The sequence below is a fragment of the Opisthorchis viverrini genome, assembly GCF_000715545.1.
Source record: "Opisthorchis viverrini unplaced genomic scaffold opera_v5_49, whole genome shotgun sequence".
Lineage (NCBI taxonomy): Eukaryota > Metazoa > Platyhelminthes > Trematoda > Opisthorchiida > Opisthorchiidae > Opisthorchis > Opisthorchis viverrini.
In genome coordinates this window covers 1,345,746-1,371,167 of record NW_008751705.1, presented here as the reverse complement: position 1 = coordinate 1,371,167, position 25,422 = coordinate 1,345,746, and the positions used below count along the sequence as shown (strand labels likewise).

The following is a 25,422-nucleotide window of genomic DNA, read 5'->3' as shown; positions in this document are numbered from 1 at the left end:
ATAGTTTTAGTTGTACGTTTTGGAATTCAGCTCGGAGCAAACTTGATGGTGTGGCAGTGAGCAACCGATAGTAGTCGTTATTATGATTCCTGTTGGAGTATGGACGATCTAACATCACGGCCAGTATGTAACGCAAACGATATGTCGACCGCAATCGGGCGTCAGTCAAGAAGTTCGTCAAAAACGGACCCAAATCTCAGGGGAATTTATGAAGGAGTAATTACTTGCCGTCTTAGACGTACTTTCACACCGAGGCAACCGATCTATCCGTAAAATCGGGACTGTAAACGGGTTTTTACGCTTTAAATCCTGAAGTTACTAAATAATGATAGTTATAATAACCGTTCGATGTCTAGCTGCCATGCCACCCGAAGGTGGCACGAAAGCTGGGATACTATCAGATTGCTCAAGCCTAGACAGGAGAAGTCAGGTAGGGTTCGGACTGCAGACATTCCGGCCAGTGAATTAGCGCTGTAACCACTGAGCCACCCTGTAGACCTTAAAAACAAAATATCAGCGGCATCAAGTCAAACATGCTCCCCAAAATTAAAGTGACATCAAGCTTCAGCTACTCAAAAATATTATGGATAGGGATGGATATCCTAAATAGTTTATTGAGGAGCCCAGTTAGGTCAAACCAAAATCTGCAAACTCTGATATTTTATCAAAAGTTCGGTAGTAAAAAGGACACACAGTGCTGCAGAGATTCGAGTTGTAAGCTGACCAAGTGTTTACTACTGTAATCTATAATGATCGTGATCCCACTGTGCGAACAACGAAGGACGTCATATGGGCAAGACCAACAAATTCTAGATGAATCTCTCGCAAAACCAAATTTGTTTGTAAGTGAGTGCATTTCGCTAATTTTGTGCAATTTGAGTTCAAGTAGGACATAAAGTTGACGCAAACTCGAGGACTGCACCTAGCCGACGAGCCACAATAAGAGCGAAACCGGTCGAGGGCTGTAGAGGAATTTTTAGCAACCTTATGAATAGTGGTGCATTACGAATATACGTATATCACGATATATTGAATATCGTAGCGGCTGAAACATGAGGCGGCCTGAATGCAGCACATTCAGTTGCCTGAAAGCACCACAAACGATCAATTTAGCTGGGTTCCAGGTGAGTCTCTCAAAGAACTAGATTTGTTTGCAAACGAGTGTACTTTCAAAGTCAGTAGCCAGAATCACATTCCTTTCTGGGCCCAGGACAAAATAACTGGTAAAAATCGAGACACTTGTTTGATTGCGAATTACCACAGGCCGAAGATGGGAAACATCTTTTCATCACAGATATAAAAGCTGTGTGTACTTTGGAATCCAGCACTTTGTTCTATCAAAAAAACTCACAAATTATTAAACTTACTGAGACCACCATGATCTGACAAGTTAAGCGGAACTCGATGTAACATTTTGGTTACCTTAGACATGACACATGCGCTACTTCCGCGCACTAATCGATTAATCAGTTACCATGTAAACGAATATAATTTTATTGGGACATTGTGCAGTTTATTTTTATTGGCGTATTGTAATTCCGTACAGACGAAGTATTACAAAATATAATGGGGCCAAATCTTTCAGCCATCAGTAGTAGAATAACAAAAATTGACTTAGCTTATGTAAGTTGGTCTACTAAAACAGACAGTAAATTGGAGCCAAGCTATACAAAAGCAAAATACACCCTTTTGCATACCAATTTGGTTTTTGCGGGAGGCTCACCTGGAACTCGGGGACTGCGCCAACCTGATGAGCCCCAAGATGAGCGAAACCGGGTGGGATATCGGAGAGTTTTCAGTTGCAGTTACCATTACACGATAGATCTGTAAAGGATGCGTTATTTGTTTTGGAGGCAGAGGAGTTGATTGTATTTTGTTCAAAGGTAAGAGCTGGCACGAATTGAGCGTAGACAGCCCTCCAACACCAGAGAGATTGTGATAAGGGTTGGTGCAGCTAGACGAAAGGGTGCTTGACAACCTCAGGTCATTGTGATAATAGTATTAAAACGTATCGCTGTTGAGTCTCTCAATCGTGTTTTTCAACTAAAATATCGTAAATGAGAGATTAAGCTGAGATTCAGTTGATTCTCCCCCATTGAATCGAGAGTGGTGTGTGAACGAGCGCATTTTGTGAAGCTCGTACAATGTGGGTCCAGCTTGAGTAGGGCATGAGGTTGATCTAAATTCTGAAACAGCGCGTGCCTGATAAGCACAAACTCTGGCGAAATCGGTTGTGCGCTGTCGAAGTGTTTTCAGCAAACTTTTGAGTAGTTCCCTTCATGAAAATGTGCTGTGATATCTTGAATATCGTATCAATTGAAACATTGAAAGCCTCTGCGCATTAATCTCAGTTAAAGATTGTCATACAGAAAAGATTCAACTGTTTTCTTCATGAAAAACTATACTTTTATACAAACGAGTGTACTTGTGGAACTGTTGTTTCGTACAGCATACTAAGTATTCGCTACTTTATTTTGTAACAAGGGATAACGCGGTGGGAGGCTTCATGTAGACCTGAGTTGGCTCTATTGTCATGTTTTGCTAAACTGAATAAGCAAATAAACAAATAAATAAATAAATAAACAACGATCTTATAAGCAGAACTAGACGTGATTCATACACACCACAGAATTGTCCAAGTTAGTCCATCTAAGACTCACGACATCTACCTCTTCTGAGGAGACTGATTTTGGATGAGGCAGCCCATTGAAAACATGGCCATCCGCAGCGGAACGAAAGGTGGTTGCACTTAGAAGTGGATTCTTTAGTGGGATCTTCGAAGGTGGCATCGCTGCGGTCAACAGACTGATCGGACTTGCGCTGAATGTCTGGTTACTGAGAATTTCAAGTTTGGGGATAATGCCGCCACTCTCCAATTCGGGTGCCTGAACACTGCTCCCAAATGCGCATTTCCGGTTGACATTTGGACTAGACGGTGCGTCTAAGGTTATTGAATTTCTCTTAAGGTGTTTCATCAGTGCAAAGCTGTTAAGCTCGGTGATGCAACGCTTTGAACATGTTACGATTCCACAGCTTCAGCGCGCAGCTGGTGAAATGCTGGCAAATATGGGGCCCAGAGCATCTCCCATTGCAACTCCATTAGTTTGGCTGTAACAGGTATCTTGAAATTCGATGGCAATATTATCTGACCATTCCAAGTTCGGGGGGTTAACGAACCATAAGCGCTGTATTCAGGTTTGGTGGCTTTCGAATAACACAGTTATGAAAGAAGTCAACCGTTTCATGGAGTGGCACCCAGGTAAATATTGATTTGGAGAGTCATTGCTCCAGTCAGTATCCAGTCATTTTAGTTCTAAGACAATTCCACCTTCCCCTTTTTGGAATCAGAATCAGGTGGCCGATAAACTGGGTAAAAATGGCTCATAGTAATACAAATACTCACCTTAACCAACATTCAGATTGTGTGGACTTAATTAAAGCAAAGTTTCCAGAGAGTGACGTTATGACAAACGCACTCCACAAGGAATGATAACATTTGATAGACTCAAAACGAGCTGGGATTCCATCTTGAAATCGTTTGCATGCGTGAGCGACGACATTGCGAATTTTGTTGCTTGTCGGTCTCCGATCGAGGTCTCGTTATTCCCATCATACGGTATTCCTTTGCGACGCATTTTTAACACTAATAACCTATGTCAATTTATGCGCAATTTTCAATATGAAGTCCTATATTAGCTGCAAAGTAGAAGTCAGAATGAATAAAAGACTGGTGTGTTCTTTGCTTCACGAAATTTAGAGGCACCGATAAGATCTTCGCTAATCAGTATCTTGCAAAATTTTCACCGGTTGTACAACAGTGCTAATTCTGATGACTTACCCAAACTCATCGATACCTAAATAATGGGTGAGGTAAATTTCGCCCTGTTGGGTAATCTACCTGCCACGGATTATCTGGTTAGGTCAGTTTTACCTCCGTTCTCAAGGAGGATGTCGACAAAATATCTGCAGGAAAATGCAATCTAGTGCATTTCGTTTTTCAGTGAAGTCTCGCGTTTACACTAAGTAGTTTTGAGTGATCGGGCAACATCAGCGAGTGTAAAGCATGAAGATTATTGTCACGGTGACATTCGGACGGACAAACGATGCTCATTAGAGGCCTCAGCGCACGGACGAATACCGACGAATGGCAAGCGGCAGCCAACTAGCCTTATCATCAGGAACGTGACAAGGATGTAAGATAGTCGGGTTAGTTTAAAGCAGTCAAGCAGCAATTTGAATGTTGTTGATATTGGAAACCGTCGTCAACTCGGCTGTTAACTGGTTCTATGGCTTGTGTAAATTACGTAGTGTTCTTTGTTCAGATACGACTAGTCGGCAATATAAAAGACACATTTGACCTCGGATTATTTATGCGAGGTTAGGCTACTATTCATATCGCCCTGAGATCCGTAAACCTATGTGCACTTCATAGAACTGATTTGATACGCTAGTGGGACGAACCTGTTTGCCGACTGATGATCAAAGTGCACCGCCTATTTGTTGGTTGTACGTGAACTTTTGAAGGTCAGTTATAAGGAGAGTGTGAAAATTTATCTTAATTCTGCAGGCTGATTGAATCCGTTGTCGGGTCAAACAACTCTCTTCAGAGCGATCAGAGAGCCCATCAACCGCTGTGGATGAGGTAATCGCAGATTTTGTTTGCTTCGTCCGTGTGACAGGGAAATACCTGATTATCGCATCGAAATCTTTCATAATGTGAACCAGGACTGACGTTTGGTGAACGCTTACGTGGTTGTGACTTCTAGCTAAGACTGTTGCGCACTAATATTCCTGATTTAAAAAGTTTTTCATAGAATTCTGCAGATTTTAATTGATTTCGCCTTAATTAGAGAGACAGAGACAAAACGAGTCACAGTCTACGAGAAATACACTCATTCGCAAATCAATCTGTTTTTCGCGAGAGACTCAAATGAGCCTCTCATTTATGATATTCTACAACTGAATGTGCTGCACAGAGGCCGCCTCATGTTTCAGTTGGCACGACATTCGAGATATCGCAATATATTTTCATGAAGGAAACTACTCACAAGGTTGTTGAAAACTCTTCGACAGCCCACGACGGAAACTCGGGGACTGCGCCTACCTAATGAGCCCCAAAAAGGGCGAAACCGGTCATGGGCTGTCGAACAGTTTTCAGCAACTTGTGAATAGTTTCCTTAATGAGTCAGAGTCTAATTAGCTAGTCACCTAGGCACAAAGCTCAACACGTATAAAATGTAATCACATGCGTCACGAGGTCCATTTTCCAAAAAACTGGCCCGTGATAAACTGCCCTACACCCATACCCAAAAAACTGGCCCGTGACAAACTGCCCTACACCCATGGTTCGGAGCACGAAGGCGTCTCACAGAATGCTTCCAAATCAATGCTTTTCGTGTGCCTCAATGAGACGCCAACCTGCAATTGAAGGCTTTAATTCAACCAATCTTCCAAGAGAGGCAGTTTGTAGGAGTCATTATCTACAATTCCGTTGCTAGCGCAACCGCGATTTGTGCGTCAAACTATCAGGATGTCTAAGGACAACACCTGAAATCTTTGTTCCTCATTGAGCCCACGGCAAAACAGACCATTTCACAAGTCACCCCTTGGACCTGAGGGATAAAGCCACATTAGGAGGTAATTTTGCTGTGTTTTGATACGTCGGGTAGTCCGCAGACTTATATAAGGGAAACGTGCAGCAAAAATCAGCGGCATTAGTCACTCGATTTTCCAAGGCAGCCAAAACTGAAGTAATGTTTCATTTGAAATAGGCACTGGACAAGTTGGGGAATACTTCTTTGTCCGTTGACTGACGACAAATAAGACGTATTGGAATTAAACTGAGCAAGTTTTGGCAGATGAAGAACAAGAACACCTATTCAATTAGATGTCTTTAATGAATGCAGACACTTCGAAAAACGAACCACTAAATTTTCCAGCGTGGAGCTCAGGTCCGCATGGATTATGATAACAACAATGGGCCGTCGCTATGCGATTAGCGGGGATGCTCACTGACTGCCAGAGTTTAATCGCTGAAGGTAGCCGTTTGACCCCGTATTCTGCTCCACATTTACAATCCAGGGACCCAGCAACTGACACTTTCAATGTTTTTCTTACTACAGACTGCCGAAGAACAGGCAATACAAACTATCCATACAAACCCTATACTAATCGCTTCAGTCCTTTGCATCAGCCTTCAATAATACGACAGATAAATGAAGAATGTCGTCTTTTCTGACAGCCCTTAGTGGAACATGGCTCACCTGCGAATTGCACCATGCGGTAGTGATCGCGTGGGTTAAGTCAATGTCTAAGCAGATCCCGACCACATTGGAGAAAGTGGAGTACTATTATATCCCGTGATGACCGTGAACCAACTCGCTGCCTCAGCTGGTGGTTTTTGAGGACCAAAGTCGCTTTTAAGGCCAATTGGTGTTGGGAGTTACGTTTGTTCACAGCAGCTGCTACCCGATTTATTTTGGCACATACTTCTGGGACAAGTGTCCCCACCTGCAGACATTTCTTCAAAAGTCCGACTAGACTGATTGTGTAGGGCTGAAGGCTGCTGTTTATCCACTGTTGTCCTTGCTCAACAAAGCAAACAATGGAGTATCAAATCAATGCAAAAATGCGTTGATGCTGAAAGCAAACACGGCATACACTCTGTTGATCGAAGGAGTTACCAAGAGGCCGGGCATTGTCTTACAGAGGCGCTTAGATTACCAAATATGGTACGGAAGGGTCAAGGAAACAAACCCAAGCATCCTACTACCGCTCACACGGAAGTTACGATTTTCTGGCCTACTTCCTTGTTTACCCCTGAAGCACAAGGGAATACGTGGGTCCACGTATCTTTAAAGGCTGTTGCAGAACGTGCGACAGGGCACAGATGTCCGATTTGACCAACGAAACAACGCAATCTCATATTTGTAGTATAGAAATTTTCCCAAGTCACAGTGATCAGGTATCAATCCATGGACTTCATGCCATTTCGCTTTACTGCGTATGCAGAATCATAAAGGGCCCTCAATTCCTCAGAAGTACAACGTCCAACAAGTCCCATTAAAGTCTCGTCGCAGACCTGTCAACCAGGATACCAAATATCGTCGGACATTACAATACCAGAACTGGCCGAATATGTAGATTGCTTTAACTCATCACTACCGTAACTTAGAAGATACAACATTTGTATCCAAACACTAGGATTTAAATTTCAAATGTCGAGATTTGGGGCATTCTGTGAACACAAGCTGGTATGTCAAAACATGAGATGACTCGTCCAAATCTACCGGTGCAACGGTGATGCTACTGATGGGAAGGCATGCGAGTAATATGTTTTCTTACTGTAAATTCGCTTTGTGTCTCTTGAAAAGGGAGATCCGGTGCGAAATTTGTAAAGTTTCTTTGTAGTGTTTGCTCGGACTTGAGTAACAGTCAACGAATACCCAGGAAAGTTCAGGAAAATGTGTTTAAGAGAAGATGGATGCTTGCTTTTTGTAAACCTTCCTTTCACCGGTATTCGACGACTCTTCTCTGTTAACACAGACTTTATTAGACAACGCGCGGCCCCTTTCATGAAAAGAGACTACCTGTCTTGACCGTACTTCGCCAGGAAACGGCATGCGTAATTAGACGAATGCTTCAATTTAATCCATATATACACCTAGTAGACTTTACCGCTTGCAGGTGGTGCACACTCATTTTGCGGCGTGCTGACAACAAAAGAGTTATTTGCATCGGAGTTGAAGCACCAATGAACGGCTTTTGACCAGTTTGTTCCAATAACCCCGCAGTTAGATGAAAGTCGTTAACGGTAACAATTACCACATCTACCTGACTGTGAGAGATATGCAGCTTGATCAAAGCGACCATGCTGGCCTCGTGCAAACTGAGATTGTTGACCATTTTGTCGGTCAGGAGGTCATTGATTTGTCCACAGAGCTTACAGTCGGCTAATCACTGTTTCACACCAAGCGTAGGGACATCATCAGTGTCCCTATTGGCTGGAGTTCACGGAACATTAAAAATTAAATGACATCCAAAACAACGATTTACTGGAGACCGGCTATCTCTGAATCTTGATCGCCCGTTTGTGACTTGATCTTCGTTGCAATGATTGGCTGCATTACATTCTTCTGCAGGTTCTCTCGTCCTTTTGATTGGCACGCTTGAGATTTGTTTTGCTGTGTTGTCCAACTTTCCTGAATTGGATTGGTTTTCCCGGTACTTTGTGTTTTCACGGCACTTTCTTTGTTTAGTCTGTCTTTAGCATGCATTGTGTTGTCACTCCCATTCCTTGCTTCTGAGTAACTGGCCGTGCTTCCTGCTTCAGTTGTAAATGTCGATTTAATTGCTCCCGTCAGGCAAGCTAAACGCACCGCAACCACGCTTGTGAAATCCTTTTAATCTGTGTCCCCCCCGGGTTTCAGCTGATGCGCAGCTGCCGACTTCGTAGATCCAGCTTTTCTGTGTCCTTTAATGTTGATTGATTGGACGAGTTCTGTGTTTGCTAATTCGTTCTGGGTAGGGAGCATCAAGATTTTATACACGTTATACTTTGTTCATAATTGTATGTATCAAAACTCATCAAACGCATCTAAAACGAAGTTATATTCCTTCTGATGTTCATACAGGCAGGAGTGCCAATTCATCACATACTCTAGTAGGAAGTTTGTGCATATGTAGTACGATGGTGAGTTTCCTACTCTCCATCAAATGTTCCGGAGATTCGTAACTTCTAAAAGGCCATGATTGTTAATGACATACACATGTTAGATTGTGTAACTATGTGTTCATTTGTTGTTTAAGCCAGACTCCAGTGCCGACTACCTGAAAGCGGGGGGTTGCAGGAATTTCTAATGGCAAGCACAGAGGCCAATGAATGTACTATCGGAGAGGCAGAAGAGAAAGTGTAGGTGTCTTCCTTCTCTAATTTTGGATCCCATGGTGTTGAAAGAAGCCTTTTACAAACAGCCCAAGTGAAGCCTGACTTACAAAGGACTGGACGGTTGCCCCAGTAGCTATGAGTTTGGCTGAGGGAGTCATGGGTCCCTAACTAGCAGTAGAACTTGGGCTGCATATCTCGAAACCAAATCCTAACTAGCAGTAGAACTTGGGCTGCATATTTCGGAACAAAATGGGCTATTGGTGATATTCTGACATGTGTCTAAAGATTTGGTTTATCCTACAGATTCGATAGGCGAGCAGTTTTTGCTTTGGACAGGCTATTGTCCAGGGACTGGACGTGAATGCGTGCGTGTATATACGGGAATCGCGAACAATCAAAGGCAGTTTACGATTGCTATATAACGCGTGCATGTGAATACAAATAGAGCGAATGAATCTCTGGAAATATGGCTTATATATTATCATTAAGGAAGTTGACTAATTTAATGATAGTCATCTGTAGCTCTGTCAAACTATACAGCTTACAGTACCAAATATTAGGCCTTAAATTCTATCAAATTCAGTCAATCGATCGTAACAACTCAAATTACTGTGCACCTTGTCGCCATACCGATCCAGTGAACTCTGACACTTGAGGATTTATTGCAGTCTGACATCACTCTGCAACAATCCAGATCCACGCTGGTTTTGCCGCAAAGCATGAATTTTTATGCCCGCATCATAGAAAAGAATAGTGGTCTTGTGATGTGGTTATGAAGCCGGAGATTTCGGTGCCTCATTACATCGGATCACTAGATATATTATAGGCTCAGGCTTCGTAGTGTGAAACTAAACTCAGCAGACTGAGATGAATAACTGACATTTGAATAAAATGCTTTAGTCAAAGATAGTTTACCTATTGAAGGTCTGCGCACAGTTGAATGCATACAGTCGGTTTGCGCTAAGGCAAAACTAGTGTAGCATGTAAGACCTTAGGGCCGATGAAGACTCAACGTCTCAGCATCGACCAGTAAGCTTGCAAGCTAACAACCGGCTTAAACATGGTTGAATGAAAAGGTATTCATCCCCAACCACTTGTTTATCATAGAGATATCCGCATCAGTCCTGAAGTGTTTCACCTTTCGCCGTAGTACTTCATCTCCCTCAGTGAAGCACCGTGCAAGTTGAGATAACTTATTCGTTATTCAAAATATTTGATGCTCAGAGTGGTAGATAGACCAAACTGTTTTCGATCATTTGGGCATTCCGTTTGCTGTAGGTGAAATTGCGAAATTGTTCACTTCGTTAATAGTGTTTTATCCAGAGAGTAATTGCTGCTTTGAAGTTGCATATACCTTGGTAGATTACCGTACTCTAGTAACAATACTCAGAGCTATTTTTTCACTATGAGTAAAACTGGGGACTGTAACCGCGCGAAGTTCAAGTGACAGTGGCAGACAAAACATGTATCAGCTAACCGCTGCCCCAGTTAAACGCTGACTTTGGTGAACCTGGTCAACACATCCGACTTTGTGTGACTCCGTTTCACTGTCAAAACGAATATCCACCAAACGAGAGCGGACCCTATTGACTAAGCGACTCTTGATCTGTAAAAAAGACGAACCAGGACAGATGAAAAATTGCCTTCCAACACCTATGCTTTAGCTGGCCTGTCTGACAATGGTTTTCGGAACCGATGAATTGAAGCAACAATCAATCGGATATATAAAGGAGCGTGAGTTCACTCGTGTCGGATAACAACAAACACGCTGAAGTAAGTTCCGAGCTGTTGCCGACTTTCTGTTGAAACAGATGAGTTCTGGTTTGGTCGAACCATGTTGCCCGCTTTTCTTTACAAATAATGTGAACGAATCATTATTTTCGCTGTTGTGTTTGTTGTGCAGCGTTGGCGGACAAAATGACATTCTTTGAAGGCTCAAAGAGCACAGTCATTCCCTTTGACTTATACTCATGAAGGAGTAATTTGGCACTTGGACTGATGTGCCGGTATCCCATTAACGACAACTGATTTTAGGCCTAATCTAGGATAAATGCGTCATTGGTCTCTATCACGAAAACTGCTGAACTGATCGCTCAGCTGACACTGTGCTTGGTGCCGGTATCCCATTAACGACAACTGATTCTAGGCCCAATCTAAGATAAATATATCATCGGTCTCCATCACAAAAACCGCTGAATTGATCGCTCAGCTGATATTGTGCTTCTTGATTGCGGGCATTCGCGCATTCGCTTTAGCATCGTTTCATAGAATTGTTTATGTTTGTGTTATCTTCAAGTGATTGTCATTCCGCTTAGCTGCTTTTGATTTTCCACGAAAGGTTTTTTACAGTTAGATTCTTGCTGCACTACTTACAAAGAAATTCAGTTAGAAATCATCCACGAATCTAGAAAGTTCTACACAACGAATGATTCATACTCTCTGCCCTTTGCGAACCGGGTGACGACATAAAAGATCAAGAAACGAAGTTAAATTAAGATGATCTTCAAACTTAAAGAGGTCGTCGAGTAGACACCTAACTAGTGAGTGAGAGAGTACATTCCTCCGGTAGTTCCTATTGTGACCATTGCTAGATTAGACACAGTCGTTTAAACTCAAGTCACGAATCTCGACAAGAAGTTGAAATATACACGACAACTGCACCAAAATATAACCCAGTCACATTTGTCATGGACAAGTGAAGCGAATAAAGAGTCAAACTACACGGTGGTGACGAAAAAACTTTCAGAATACAACTTTGAATATAAAATAGGCCTTGTACGTACACAAGACATCGGATAGAAAAGCTAACTGACGAATGATGGAATTCATTCAGTTGGTAGTTCCTACTCAGATAAATGCAAAATAAGTCACATTATTGTGGATAAAAAAAGGAGAACCTTGACGAGAAGTCGAAATGAGCTGTTAGATTAGACAAAATTATTAGGTTATATGTCATGCATATGAATACGAGAAGGAACTGAGCTGTGGTTCATGCGCGAGACATCTTATACGCTGATTGACAGCTTTCAAACTAATTGCTGGGAATGATTGATTTATTCAAAACGAGTCCAGAGGTTACAGGCTACTCCAGTTGCCACACACTAGCACGGGGATGAGCTCTTAAGAGCTTTCCCGATTAAATGGTGCAAATAGTTGTTTTGCCCCGGTAGATTACATAGGACGATTAGCTTATCTTCAAAATAGTCTTTCGTAAAATGGAACGAGATAATGCTACTTTGCTCTCTTGTAAACTGCCATCGCGCGACGCTTGACACATGTACAGATATGGCAGCAATTAGCGGTCGACAATGATACACGTTATACTGCTGAGACACTTTCCGTCTTCAAAAGTCTGTACTTAGGTTCCCGAAGGAATCTGACCGTTACAAATATCTATATTTGTTTAATTTTACTAAAAATTGATTTTTTTATTGTTTTTAGCATATCAAATAATGATGAAAGCGACCGGTGTTTTCGCAACTTTTCTTCTATTGTTGGTCATCTGCGAGGCGAACAAGGGAAAAGAAACAGTTGTCGATGATGAGCAACACGATTTGGAACAAGTACTCAGTGAAATTGAAGTGGACGGTCCAGAAATGGAGACACAATGCATAGAAGGAGATGACGGGCACACGGTTTGTCAAACAAAGGGGAAAAACTGGAGCGAATTGGTGAGGAGTATGCTACGTGCGATGTCCAAAGTGGCAGCCTTCATTTTGCAGGGGAAACAGAGCCATCATGAAAATGAATAAATAGCTCCATTTCAATGTTAAATTGCTTGAAAAACGTTATTGATTTACTAACAAAAGTCGCATCTTCTAAAACTTGGGTATTTTGAATTTAACTTGCGCTAAGTCAGCACATATTAGTAGAAATAGGGTTGGCAAAGACATTTTCGAATGCGTCTTTATGAGTGATCTTTAAAATTATGAAGAAATGGAATAGAAACGTCATCGAGTCACGGACCTACTGGACACTGAGCCCAGGTTTGATCGAAACCAATATACAGCTGCCCAAGAATAACTTGGGAACAGATGGAAAACTAATTGAGCATCTAAGTGATGTCAGACAAGAGTCATCCAATTATGAAAGTCTTTAGAGACTCTCGGTTCAATCGGAATAAGGCGACCAAGCATCCAGTATCAGTTTTACAGAGGATAAATTATGCTGTGGAGTTTCGGGTTCCGAAACCGACTGATGAGTTACTATAACGAAAGAGATTATATTATATTATATGTTATATATTAGCTCTCATATATATTAGCTTATATATATCATATATATTATGTATATTAGCTTATAGTTTATGTTAGCTCTCATAAAACTGCGAAAGCAGAACCGACAGGCGTTTCATTGTCGGTAGAGAAATTCCCATTTTTCAGTCCAGGATTAAATAAATAAATAAATAAAATAGATGAAAATCGGGAAACTAGTCTGATTGTAAACTACCACAGCCAGAAGATGGAAACATATATCACATATAGACAAGTTGAGTTGACCTTGGAATCATCGCCACATGGCCGTATCATAAAAGCTTACAAAAGGTTAAGTTAATCGAGCCCGATTGGATCGGCCAAATAAAGACCTTTATTTTTTCTCGAAAGTAAACTCTATGCGACACTTGGGTTACCCAGTTCGTAACAGGTGTGAGAGTTCTTCGTACTCACAGGTTGATCTGTTGCCACGTGAACAAACATAATTTCTTGGTGATTTTAATTTGGTATTGACAAGGCACCATTAAATGTGTAGAAATATTAGCCAAAAACGCTAAAGAAAAATTGACCTAGCGTTTACAAGTGACCCCTGTATCCGTTATTATATTCCAGTAAACCAGTAAACCTGAAGATAAATTATACCTTGCGAGTTCTTGGGCCTGAATTACACTGCAACGTTCAAACGGCTGTGTCAACCAGGTGTATATATGTAGTAATGTGTTTCGGAGGCAGTTTCAGTGAATGAAGAGGTCGCAGGAATTGAGCATATAAACCATCCAATAGCAGCGAGGATTGTAATAATAAGAAGCGCATTCAGACGAAAGAATGCTTGACAACCTCAATTGCTGTAAACTGAATTGCTGTAAACTATATTCTGTCGAATATTTTCATTATGGTATTCTTCAACTGAAAGATTTAGCCGAGATATATTGGGATCTCCCGAGGTGAAAAAAGCTGTGCGTATTTCGTGGACCCCGGATAGTATACTTTCAAGTAGAACATAAAGTTGAAGTAATCTGGAGGCTGCATCTTGTTGATGAACCCAAGGTTTGCGAAACCACTCATGGGCTGCTGGGTAGTTCACATGATCGTTATGAGTGGCCTCCTTCAAAAACAATGGCATGCATTTTCGTTTGAACACAAAAACGCTGGACAATGACTGGAGTTTAAGCGCGCAAAAATCCCCCAAAATAGTATATGTCCCTAACCCTAACCCTAACATTTTGCAGCTTGCTTGTATGTACAGCGTTCTTCAATGCTTATCTCGGAACGACTTTTGGACTCGAGTGTTTGTCTAAGGTCTGTTCAGATCTGCTCAAAGTATTTCATCAGTGCAAAGCTGTTGAGCTCGGTGGTGCAACGTTTTGAAGATGCCACGACTTCAAAGCTTCCAAGCGCAGCTGGTGAAATACCGGCCAACATGAGGCCCAGAGCATCTCCCATTGCAACTCAGTCAGTTTGGCTGTGACAGGTATCTTGGAATTCATTGGCAATATTATCTGTCCATTTCAAGTTCAGCCGTTTCCGTATCATAAGTGCTATATTCCAGTTTAGGGACTTACGAATAACACAGTTATGAAAGAAGTCAACCATTTCATGGAGTGGCATCCTGGTAAATATTGATTTGGAGAGTCATTGATCCAGTCAGTTTAGTTCTCAGACATTTTCAACATCCCGTTTTTGGGATCAGAATGAGGTGGCCGATAAACTGGGTAAAAATGGCCTACAGCAATACAACAACAATCAGATTGTATGGATTTAACCAAAGCAATGTTCTCAGAGAGTGACGTTCGAACAAACTCAACTCACAAAGAATAATTTCACGGATCTGAATTAGTATTTCGCACCAGTGGGCCTGACAACATCCGGCAAACCGCCAAACTCAACAACAGGTTGGATTCCTTTGCAGAAATTGCAATCTAGTGCATTTCGTCTTTGAATTAAGTCTCGCGTTTATACTCAGCATTGTTGAACGATTGGTCAAGAGTACGTTCAACATCAGTGAGTGAAAAACATGAAGATCATTGTTACGGTGATATTCAGACGTACGGAAGAAGCTCACAAGGGGTTTCAGCGCATGGACGAACACCGATCAACGGCGAGTGGCGGTCAACTAGACTTATGGATTTTACGGGCTCATCAGGAACGTGAAAAGGATGTAAGACAGTTGTGTTAGTTTGAAGCAGTCAATCAGTAATTTGAATCTTATTGATATTGGAAACCGTCGTAACTCGGCTGTTTGAAGCAGTCAATCAGTAATTTGAATCTTATTGATATTGGAAACCGTCGTCAACTCGGCTGTTAACTGGTTCTATTGCTTGTGTAAATTATGTAGTGTTCTTTGTTCAGACACGACTAGTCGGCAATATAAAAGACACATTTGACCTCCGATTATTTATGCGAGGTTAGGCTGCTATTCATATCGCTCTGAGATTCGTAAACTTATTTGCACTTCATAACAATGATGTGATGCACTAGTGGGACGGACCTGTTTGTTGACTGACGATCAAATTGCACCGCTTACTTGTGAGTAGTAAGTGGACTGTAGTGTGACAATTATTCTGGTTTCTGGGGTCTGCATGGATCCGTTTTCACGTTAAATAACACTTACCAGAGTGACGAAAGAATTCATCTGTCGTGGACATGGTGCTTGCGTAGTTTCTTAGCTTTGTTTGTTTGACGGGGAAATAAGTGGATTTAAGTGGTTGACGTACAAACCAGTTCCTGTTTGTACAATATTCAGTGACAAACTAGTACCAGATTGTCGAATCCCTTCCGACCAAATAATAGTTTATATACTGTTGAAGCTCCTTTTTCGTGAACTTGCACACCTTTTGATATATAATATGTATTCTTGGAGGAACTGGATTTGTTTTGTTCATATTCTGTGCATGTTACCGGAAAAAAAGACCCAGCAAAGTGTAGTTACCCATGATTTTCCTTATATTGCTGTGAATGCGTTCGCTGTACGGCCGACCGGCTGGTCACATACGGTAGAAAATCCTCAAGAGCCGGTCAGTGATGTACACGAAATCCTTATTTCTTCCGACCATCAAGTTTTCACTATGAACACGCTGGAACAGCTTGCTGTTTATAGCTTTTAGTTTCCCTGTTAACCTCGTTTACAATCACCGCAAGAGGCTCAAATTATGATTTCTTTTTTTATATCTAACTGCTGTCCCTGCTCCAGTGCCGTGGTGCCGGAAAAAGGCTCGCCAACAGAGAACACGACAACTTTGTTGCTACAGGAGTGTGCAGAATTTACGACGGCCCCGCGCTAGTTAAAGGGCTCCTTTTGACATTGATCCAGACTGTCTGGTAAGCATTTAGTGAGCACCAATCAACACCGACAGTGCTTCTATGGCGTGACTGAATAATCATTGGTTTTTGCTGAATCAATTCATTGATTGAATAGCCCGGATTCTCTCCAGCTTCTCCGTTGACGTTTTGATGGATTTTTAAAATTTCAGTAGGTTTCGGGCACCCTGAGTTTGTTTTCAGGAATCTGAAAATCTTGACGACCTTTAGGCTGTACCAGGAATCTCAAAGCTGGATAGATACAGCTAACTTACAATGACGAACCGCTTGCTCGTCAAGAGACTTTACTATGAGTACTTGTTGCAATCTTCGGTTGGTCTTCCATACCCCGAAGAATATTTAAGCATTGGTTGGCTTTATTGCAATGTGGATGACACAAGAAAGAAGATCCCGTACCCCAGATGAATGAAATGTAGTGGTGGTTTGAGTAGCGAGCAGTCGTCTTTGATCACAGAGTTCAAGCTCAAACAAACGATGGAAACGAAATCCTGCAGATCCTTTCTCGAGTGCGACCACAAACGATCATCCGAATACATACACCTTATTACGGTTCATTCAATTTTTGTGCACCCAAACTGGCCCTGATAAGTTGGCCCAACAAAATCCGTCAGAAACAAGATGGACCAGCCTAAAGTGTTTACAGGTGTTTACAGGGTGATCTGACCTAATGAACGTTGACTTTTGAGTTCACGGGTGTCACAGTACCACCGTTCAGCAACCGAGGCAATTTTAAGAAGGGTCTTTTGAAGTAATATATTGTGTCCAGAGTGATATCGCTAATTATAGCTAAAACCGGTGATTAGTTCAAAAACATATTAGCTGCCAATTTTACCACATAAATATATACATACACAGAGTGAGATAATTCGCTTCATCCCCAAGTCACGTGTACCATCCAGCACTTCACTTATAGTTTATTCTCATGTCGAAATCGGCAGTCATTCCAGGCAGAAAAGTAACAGTTTGAATGCATATTTTACATAACACTCTCATTTAAAGGGAAATACCAGTAACGTTGCTCGTATTTAGAACCACTGAACAGTATTTGCGGAAACGCCAGACACTTACCAAAATGTACGGCTTCCTGAAATTTAGAGCTCGATATCATGAAAACCAGTATTGTCCATTTTCCACTTCTTGATCCTTTGGCCTTGTTATATGTGCGAGAGGAAATTTTTTCGGTGATATTCCACGTCGCAGAAGGACAATTTTCGGACGACGCAAAAGTCAACAGACATACTTCAACAACCCACGACAGGTTTCGCCCTCTTTGGGGTTCAACAAATGGGCACAGTCCCTGAGTTTCCGTCAACCTTATGTTTCACATGAACCCAAATTGAACAGATATCGTTCGTACATGAGTTTGACTTTTACATACAACTCAACTTAATCAACCTGCTGAATGAAAGTGCTGCACGATGATGTATCATGCTACAATTGGTACGAGTTTCCCTCAACCATTTCTTCTTGAACCCAGTTACGTGGATCGGAATAATTAATAAGAAACAGTGCCCTAATTACCATAGCAACCGTGTGCTTCCCTTGACCTAATCGAAGAATAAAGGACGCACTGAGCCGTTGTCTGAGGTTTATCGATTTTCATTGGTTCAGACTACGTATACAATCTTGAGGAATTTGGTGCGGCCGCACTAGAATGTCACGTGTACACTTTTACCTTTTAAAAGTGGAGAGTACTTTAACCCAAACTAGGAGTGTCTCATTCTGATGCGGTGTAAAAGATTCTTTACATATTTACAGCTTAAAATCCCACGAGTAGTTTTCATTATACTAATGGTAAACAGCGCAGTGAATACCCACTGAAAAGATGTGAACAACTGTGTTTCATTCATGGGATATTCACAACGTGCTATCCAGAGAGGTTACGAACCACTACACAAATGCTTAATGGATCCGATGTGATTAATCAGTTTAGGCAACAAACAGAAACTTTCAGTTTTACCTCTCGACACCATACACAGAGTTCCATTTTGCGACAGATTAGTCTTCAGGTCAAGGAAATCTGTCCAAATTTGTTCGTAAGCAGTACCGTCCAAGAATACTTTGCACAATCCGAGAAACAAGGATTTGTCGTTCTTTAATGCAGATTCACAGAATAAGGAAAAAATTAAAATACTGCGTACCGATTTATTGGACTGCGCTAGCATGGATAAAAATGGATGACAAATTTGAGACATCTAGGATATATATCAGCCCTATGGGAAAAATGACGCCCGTTTGTCTGCTCATTAGATAGGCATGACAGCAATCAGGTATTTTTTAATAAACTACTAAGCAGAGTCCGCGTTTTTGCGAAAAATAGTCAGAAAAATCTTCAATCATCCGCTTCTTTTATGACATGGAGCATAACCTTGGTCAGGGCACGTAAAACGCTTCTGAAGTAGTTGGTAAAATTCTTCCCTTTGGTATGGCAAGCCATAGTTTTGTTCTCCGATTGGCTGCATACAGTATCCATCTGTGGAGATTCAATCTCGAGACAGTCGATAAAATGTTGGAGTTTATCATGCGTGTGATTTCCTGTGTGTTCGCATGATAGCACAAGGCCGAGCAGGAGTGCAAAGCAAACAACAAATCGATACATTTGATTGAACCTGAAATGCAAAGTTTACAATAACGGGACGTGTAGATGACCTTAAAAATTAAGGTACAGTGCAGCGCCCGGGGTTGGTGTGCGATAACACGTTATCCATAAGCAGTCCCTCTAGAAATACAGTTATCCTCCTCTGTTTTGTTCTTTTCCCCAAAGGGTGATGTTCTGGTAAAGACAAGCACTAGTTACTAATCTGTCCTACAAGAAATCGCCTCGAATGGGGCCTACTTCTAACCACTATCTTGATTTGGTTTTCTCAGAGACAGCGACAGCTCTAGCATGCTGATTTTTCTAGCAGACTTGTGGGATAGCAATTAGAAATACCCAATCACGCATCTCTGAGTGTACAAAAAACGAGTCCTTTTAAATGCAAAGTCATTAGGGACAAAAGTATCGATCGGATTATACACATACCTTGTTTAACACAATTTATGCACAAACATTCGAAATTCTGAGGATGGGCGGTTGTGAACAATGCTCGGAATAACTTGATTTTGGCAAAATATATATGAAACAAATGTGTGACATATCAGTGGCATTACAGTGAGATGTTCCATTGAGTTTCGGTTGTTGGAATAGGACAACTGATAGATGTCAGCTATCATCACAGAATTTTCACCAATTATTTAGCCTTTGTCTTAAGAAGGAAGCCTCTCGGTAACTAGGATTTATTTCATGAAATCCAAGAGTTGATTGCAGCCAGAGTTGACAGGTATTCATTTTGCATGGAAATAACGCCAAAGATAAGTCTGGCGATGAGCAGGTATTTCTCTCATCTAGGCAACTGAGCGTTGGACCCAAGGATAATACAGAAATTACAGTTCACAGAAAGGAAATGTGGTGATCAGTGGATGATTGATTGAGTTTTGCTTACAACATAGGGTGTCAATTTTCAAATCCTGGTTTCATGATATTTCCACAAATTTTGGGTTTTAATTTGGTCCGAAGTATGTAGGAAGAGATCATCCTTATCGCCGTCATCATTGACAGCATAACAGTGCTTAACACTGATGCTTCGCTGTCGTACAACCACGATTTGTTTGAAAGCCTTATTGTGAAGAATAGAACAAAAATGACAGAGGAACTGACTTGGTGCTACCATAGTAATCCAGACACTCATTAAGGCAATCAGGATAGAAAGCGACAATTGAAAAGCCACTGATGTCGATTCGCATTCCATCCTTCAGCGCCCCTAACCGGGCGCAGTAAGGATAACACGGTCCCAGTCCTCGAAGGCGATTACCACAGACAACATTATGATTTGTAATATCGTTCCTAAACCCCTGCCAGGTCAAAGTTTAGCTACCTCTGTGTATTCGTTGCTATGACTTGGGTACACAAAACACCACCCTCTTCTGTGAATGATGATTTGGTGTGCGCACTAGATGACTCAACCAACGCAGCTTTTGTTGCTGGGCACTTTCTTCACGGAAATTCCCGTTGCCCCACCCCACACAATCACTTGCTTCGTTTTGGCCTTGCCACTACAAGACTACACGAGCTGTGCTTCCGAGACAGCAGTCTTTGAAATCTGAAAACATCCTAGTTGCACTGTTCGAAAAAGCCAAGTCTCACAGTCGTAAAACAAGACATCCCTAACTGTATCCTGATACAAATGTCCTTCGAGATTCAGGGACACTACACAGATGTCTCAAATTAGAAAACGTGACCCAAGCCTTGCAGATTCATGCATTAACTTCATCTGTCAAACTAGAATTGGAACCAATACAACGTCCAAAATACGTGAAACGCTCCGCAACTTGCTGTGCCTATCCCTGGGTTCTAATAAGTGTGTTCAGCACGACCAACAGTTAGTGAGTACGAAGCGCATGTCAAACGACTGGTCTTGATTTTCTCGGTTCATCGAAATACACCTGGGCGAAACCGTTCGTGGGCTGCCAAAGAGTTTTCAGCAACCTTGTGAGTAGTTTCCTTTATGAAAACACCTGTGCATTCTTATTCTCTATGAAGAGGTAAACAGCGTCGTCTGCATGCTGCTTACCTGCAAGTTTGCAGCAGTGGCTATTTGAACACTGGGGTTTTGAAGACCTAACAGTATTTCGTCTCATTGTCTCCTCAAACAATTTCATCATTTCTTTGAGTCTGACAGCTTTTATAAGATTCTCTCTCACATGCCATGAAATCTGCTAACAGAATGTGTAAACAGATTACGTCGATAAACTTCCGTGGCACCTTCTCATGGCCAAGCATGTTAAAAAGATCTTATAGAATAACGAATTCAAATGCGACGTTGAAATCCAGGGATGTAATTAGTTTCTAGCACCTGAGAGTGTGAAGAGTTGATCAATGCAACCCTCCCCAGCCCGGAGTTTTACTTGCTGCCCTCGAGTCAATGTCGCTTCTGCCTCCGTGGAGCGACGGAGGAGACGTGACACCAAGAGTCTCGTTACAACTGGGGTCAACCGAATAACCCTTGTGCTTAATTCACCAACTGTAGTTCATTTTTTTGGAAATGTGCTCTGTCGCGGATTCTCCACATTTGTCTAGGACACTGGTTTTTTCGGCCAAGTTTAAATATATATGTTTTTAAAATTTTTCAAATAAGTCCTGTCTGTATACTTAGGTTTCCTCTTAAAAACAAATTTTCTCAAGTCAACCACCTACCTGCATCGCTGAAATAAAAAATTTTCCTATTGGAATCCACCTGGCAGCAATCGTAGAAGCTTCATTCACGCCTATTACTTACCTTAAAATACCTGCTAGTTGAGAATGATTCTTGCCTTGCATTTATACTACATTTGGTATCGGTTCAGTCTTTTCAGTTCACTGACAATGAAGTAGATGCGGGCTGTCATTTGCGAACATTAAGAGCTTGATATGCTGTCTCAATTCTAGTGAAATTGTCTCATCAGTTTCGTAGCCACGCGTCAAACGCCTAAGTCATTTGTTCGCAACCATTTTAAAGCACCCCATAAGTCACAGAAGACTTTTAATTAAGAACTCGTCATTCACGATACCAGATGGCGAGTGATAAAGTGTAATGAAAGCGGTGTTTTAACGATCGTTGGTGCTGTGTTCTGTACAAGTGTGGGTAAATAAATCAAATACGATAAAACACCAAGTGCACTAATATAAATCTTTCAGCGATCACTTGTTTCGCCCATATGATACAGGTATTTCTTTCTATAATTCGGTACGCACCGAATTTGTCTTCAATGTGAAGAGTGATATACACTTGTAAATGAAATTACAGGGAAAGCAGATAGATCCGCGCTACATCCAGGAATGAAAAACTAAGAAATATGTACCGGACAACCTTAACGGCGACAGAGCAATGCAGAATACACTATTGTTCTCTGCAATCGACAAAATTAGTCAGTTGAAAACTAATTCCGCTGGATTATCGTAGAGCCATTCTCTTCTGGACTGAAATCACAGGAGATATTTTCTAAAACGGATTGCTTTTGACTGATACCTTTGGCTATGTAGAGAACTCAAAAATATTACATAAAGTTGGTCCTGCGAATACTCAGACTCTGGGTAAACGACTGCCAGTTCGAGATGAAGCTAACTTTTGGTTTCGGCGCGGACAACATGAAGTCATTTTCAGAGCCAAACGAAGAAAAGTTTACTTGCTCCTAAGAACCCAGTTTTGATCAACGGGCGGTTGTGCCCCTACTCTGGGGAAAAGTGCCGTATTTGGCAGAGTTCACACAACCGAAATTCTACAATGTCTGTTTGTCGTATACTTGGCGGTTTTGTAGTACAAAAGGAGGAAATGCTGACTGAATTCATGAAAACAAGTAACCATAAGGAAGTCATCCTAGAGGAAACATGCAAGAAATCATCAATTATTGTCTTATTGTTTCACAAAAGAAACTACTCACATACTTGCTGAGATATCTCGAATATCTTACTGATTAAAGCACAAGGGGGTCTTTGTACAGCACATTCAGTTGAATACTATCATAAACGAGAGATTTACTCGAGTCCGTCGTTGAAACCAAGTCGATATGTAAATGAGTGCATTTGCCGAGAAAACTCATTCCGGTAATTTTCAAAATATTGGCGGCTCGAGTGCTTTTAATGGTTACTGACCAAACGTTTCTTCATAAAAAAAGGAGACCTCATCAGTATGCAGTTAGGTGGGAGTGTTGGTGCAAACATCACACTGCAACATTCCGGAAAGTCAAAGTAAAAATTCAAATACTTTATCGGTGAGTCTGGGCACTCAATCAACAACGGAAGACTATTTTTGAAGGAACTGAGGGAGGAGGTGTTGACCAGATGAAATTAAATTCTCATTTGTTGTAAGATCACTCTACAATCTGCAGATCCCGATTTTGCCAAGACAACTGTGGCCAAAGTATTGGATGGTCGCGGCCTACTAGCGGAAAAGAAGGCCTATGGTAAATGCTCAACTTGCGTCTGAAACNGTGCTGTTATCATCAGAATGAATGAGAAGCAGCGAGTAATCCAGCAGACGGACAACGGTTTTGAAGACATCAAGTTCACACTCGATGAAGACAACAACAGAAGACTGGCAATTTCGGACTTCCTCATTACCAGATCGCCAAATGGATAGCCACAAAATGAGGCCTTCATAAGAACAACGCATTCAGACAAAGTTCTGAGCTATCACGACAACCTCCCAAATTGTTAAGAAGGAAGCTACTCTCGGACACTCTTCTAGCGGATGGAGACACATTGCAACACTCCAGAATCCGAGATTATGCAGAGAAATGAATTACAGTTGGAGAACGCTCAGCAAGCAAAATAAGACCACCACAACAGCTGAAGCGGGAGAAAGCACATCACACTCGCATACATGAAAAACATCGTGGGAACGACTGTAGGGCTTCTGGAATGACATAACACACCGGTCGTCCACAAACTTGCGAACAGTTTGTAAAGAATAATGTCAAAACTGAAGAAACATTGAACTCGGTGGCTAAGAACAATGTCATATACGGAATCAAATGCAAGGATTGTGATAAAAGCCAAATAGGACACACGCAAACGAAGCTTCGACCAGACCAAGTGGGCATGAATTTGCCGCCAGACAGGAAGGACTAGTCTTTTCCCATTTCAGTGCACGAAGATTCGGAAGAAAACAAGCTTGATTGCAGCAGCATTCACCTACTGATTCATACAAGAACAAAGTGCGTAAACCAACAGAGACATAGCACTTTACCAAGGAATCCACCAACAAGCGTTTCAGAATGGACTACATTTATCAACCACTAGGAACAAGGGAACACCAGACCCAGAGCTCAAATCTTCACAAGCCACCAAACGAAAACTTCATAGAAGAAGCAGGACGATTCAGTTTTATTGGGGCAGTCACCTAACCAATAAATCAATGTACCAAATTAGTCGATCGACGCAAGGGAACAAGCAATTGTAAGTGAGGAAGTAAGATGGTGCAAGCGGCACTCAGTCTCGAGATGCAGTACTGCAGTGAACGCGGAGATGGTGCAAGCGGCACTCAGTCTCGAGATACAGTACTGCAAAAAGTGAACGCGGCAGTCAAAAAAGGAAAATTACTCGGACTAAAAGGTGTTGGAACAACCAGCCCGATCCAGGAAATGCAGACCACAACTGAACGGAGACCACAAAATGTGAGATCATGATAAAACCGTCCTACAATTGGGCCCTCGTTAGTGGATAGCCAAACACCTACAGGTAAGGAAGAAAGGGCCACCTGACTGCACACTAGTGAGGTCTTCCCGTTCGGTGACAAAAAGTTCGCAGGTTGATTTCCAAGCTCAGTGAACAGATCAACTGATCAACCTCATCAGATATCAGTACACGCACACGCGACCCACCAATATTTCGTCACATTACCAAGAGAGGTTACTCTTTGCCTCGGTTTTAGTTACCTGTTGCCATGGAACCAGGCAGCATTTCTAATGACATTTCCTGAACTACATGTCAATTTTTCGGTGTATGTTTCATTTGATTGCGACTTCTTGGCCATTCTAATTGTATCCACATTTTTTCTTACGGCTGTCTGCCTTTTTTAGCCACGAGTTTGTTCAAACCTAAGTTTGAAGTCTAAGTTTGAAGTCTTGAGTTAAGGTGATCACTGTCAATGGATTCCCTGGGAACTTCTTGCCATACGAGTGCGAGTTTTACATCAAGCTTTTCTTTCAGTCCTTTCTGACACCATCTCCTAGGATCGTTATATTGTGGAGATGGACCTTTTCTCTAAAAGACCATGTTCCCCAACCATGCAATTAATTCCAATAATTTGACGAGTGAAACACCAGTTTTATTTAAAAACTGGCCCTCCTATTCTTCACCGGGAACTGTCTGCTGTATCCAATGAAACGTGATATTTGATTATTCCCGTTTATCTCTACAGAGCCAGAATGTTCAAAATCTATTTTCAGCCACACTGGTTCAGTTCAAAGGACTTTATAACTAATGCT

General features: G+C 41.7%; 3 protein-coding genes across 3 annotated transcripts in view; 2 read left to right on the top strand and 1 right to left on the bottom strand.

Annotated features, from left to right (window-relative positions):
• Positions 1 to 749: 749 nt before the first annotated feature.
• T265_03441 (hypothetical protein) lies at positions 750 to 23,420 on the top strand (the record flags this gene model as incomplete). Its single annotated transcript, XM_009167925.1, has 3 exons — positions 750 to 846; positions 12,329 to 12,522; positions 23,304 to 23,420. 3 exons carry the CDS (start codon positions 750 to 752, stop codon positions 23,418 to 23,420), a joined length of 408 nt encoding a protein of 135 aa, XP_009166189.1.
• On the bottom strand, positions 8,052 to 8,276 carry T265_03440 (hypothetical protein; the record flags this gene model as incomplete). The annotated part of the gene is made up of 1 exon (XM_009167924.1): positions 8,052 to 8,276. One exon carries the CDS (start codon positions 8,274 to 8,276, stop codon positions 8,052 to 8,054), a length of 225 nt encoding a protein of 74 aa, XP_009166188.1.
• Positions 23,421 to 24,408: 988 nt separating the features above from the next.
• The window catches only part of T265_03439 (hypothetical protein), a gene marked incomplete at both ends in the record, with an annotated part of 17,035 nt that continues 16,021 nt past the window's right edge, over positions 24,409 to 25,422 (top strand). Inside the window, one exon of the mRNA XM_009167923.1 lies at positions 24,409 to 24,609. Coding sequence (XP_009166187.1) covers positions 24,409 to 24,609 — 201 coding nt within the window. The remainder of the gene's footprint in view (positions 24,610 to 25,422) is intronic.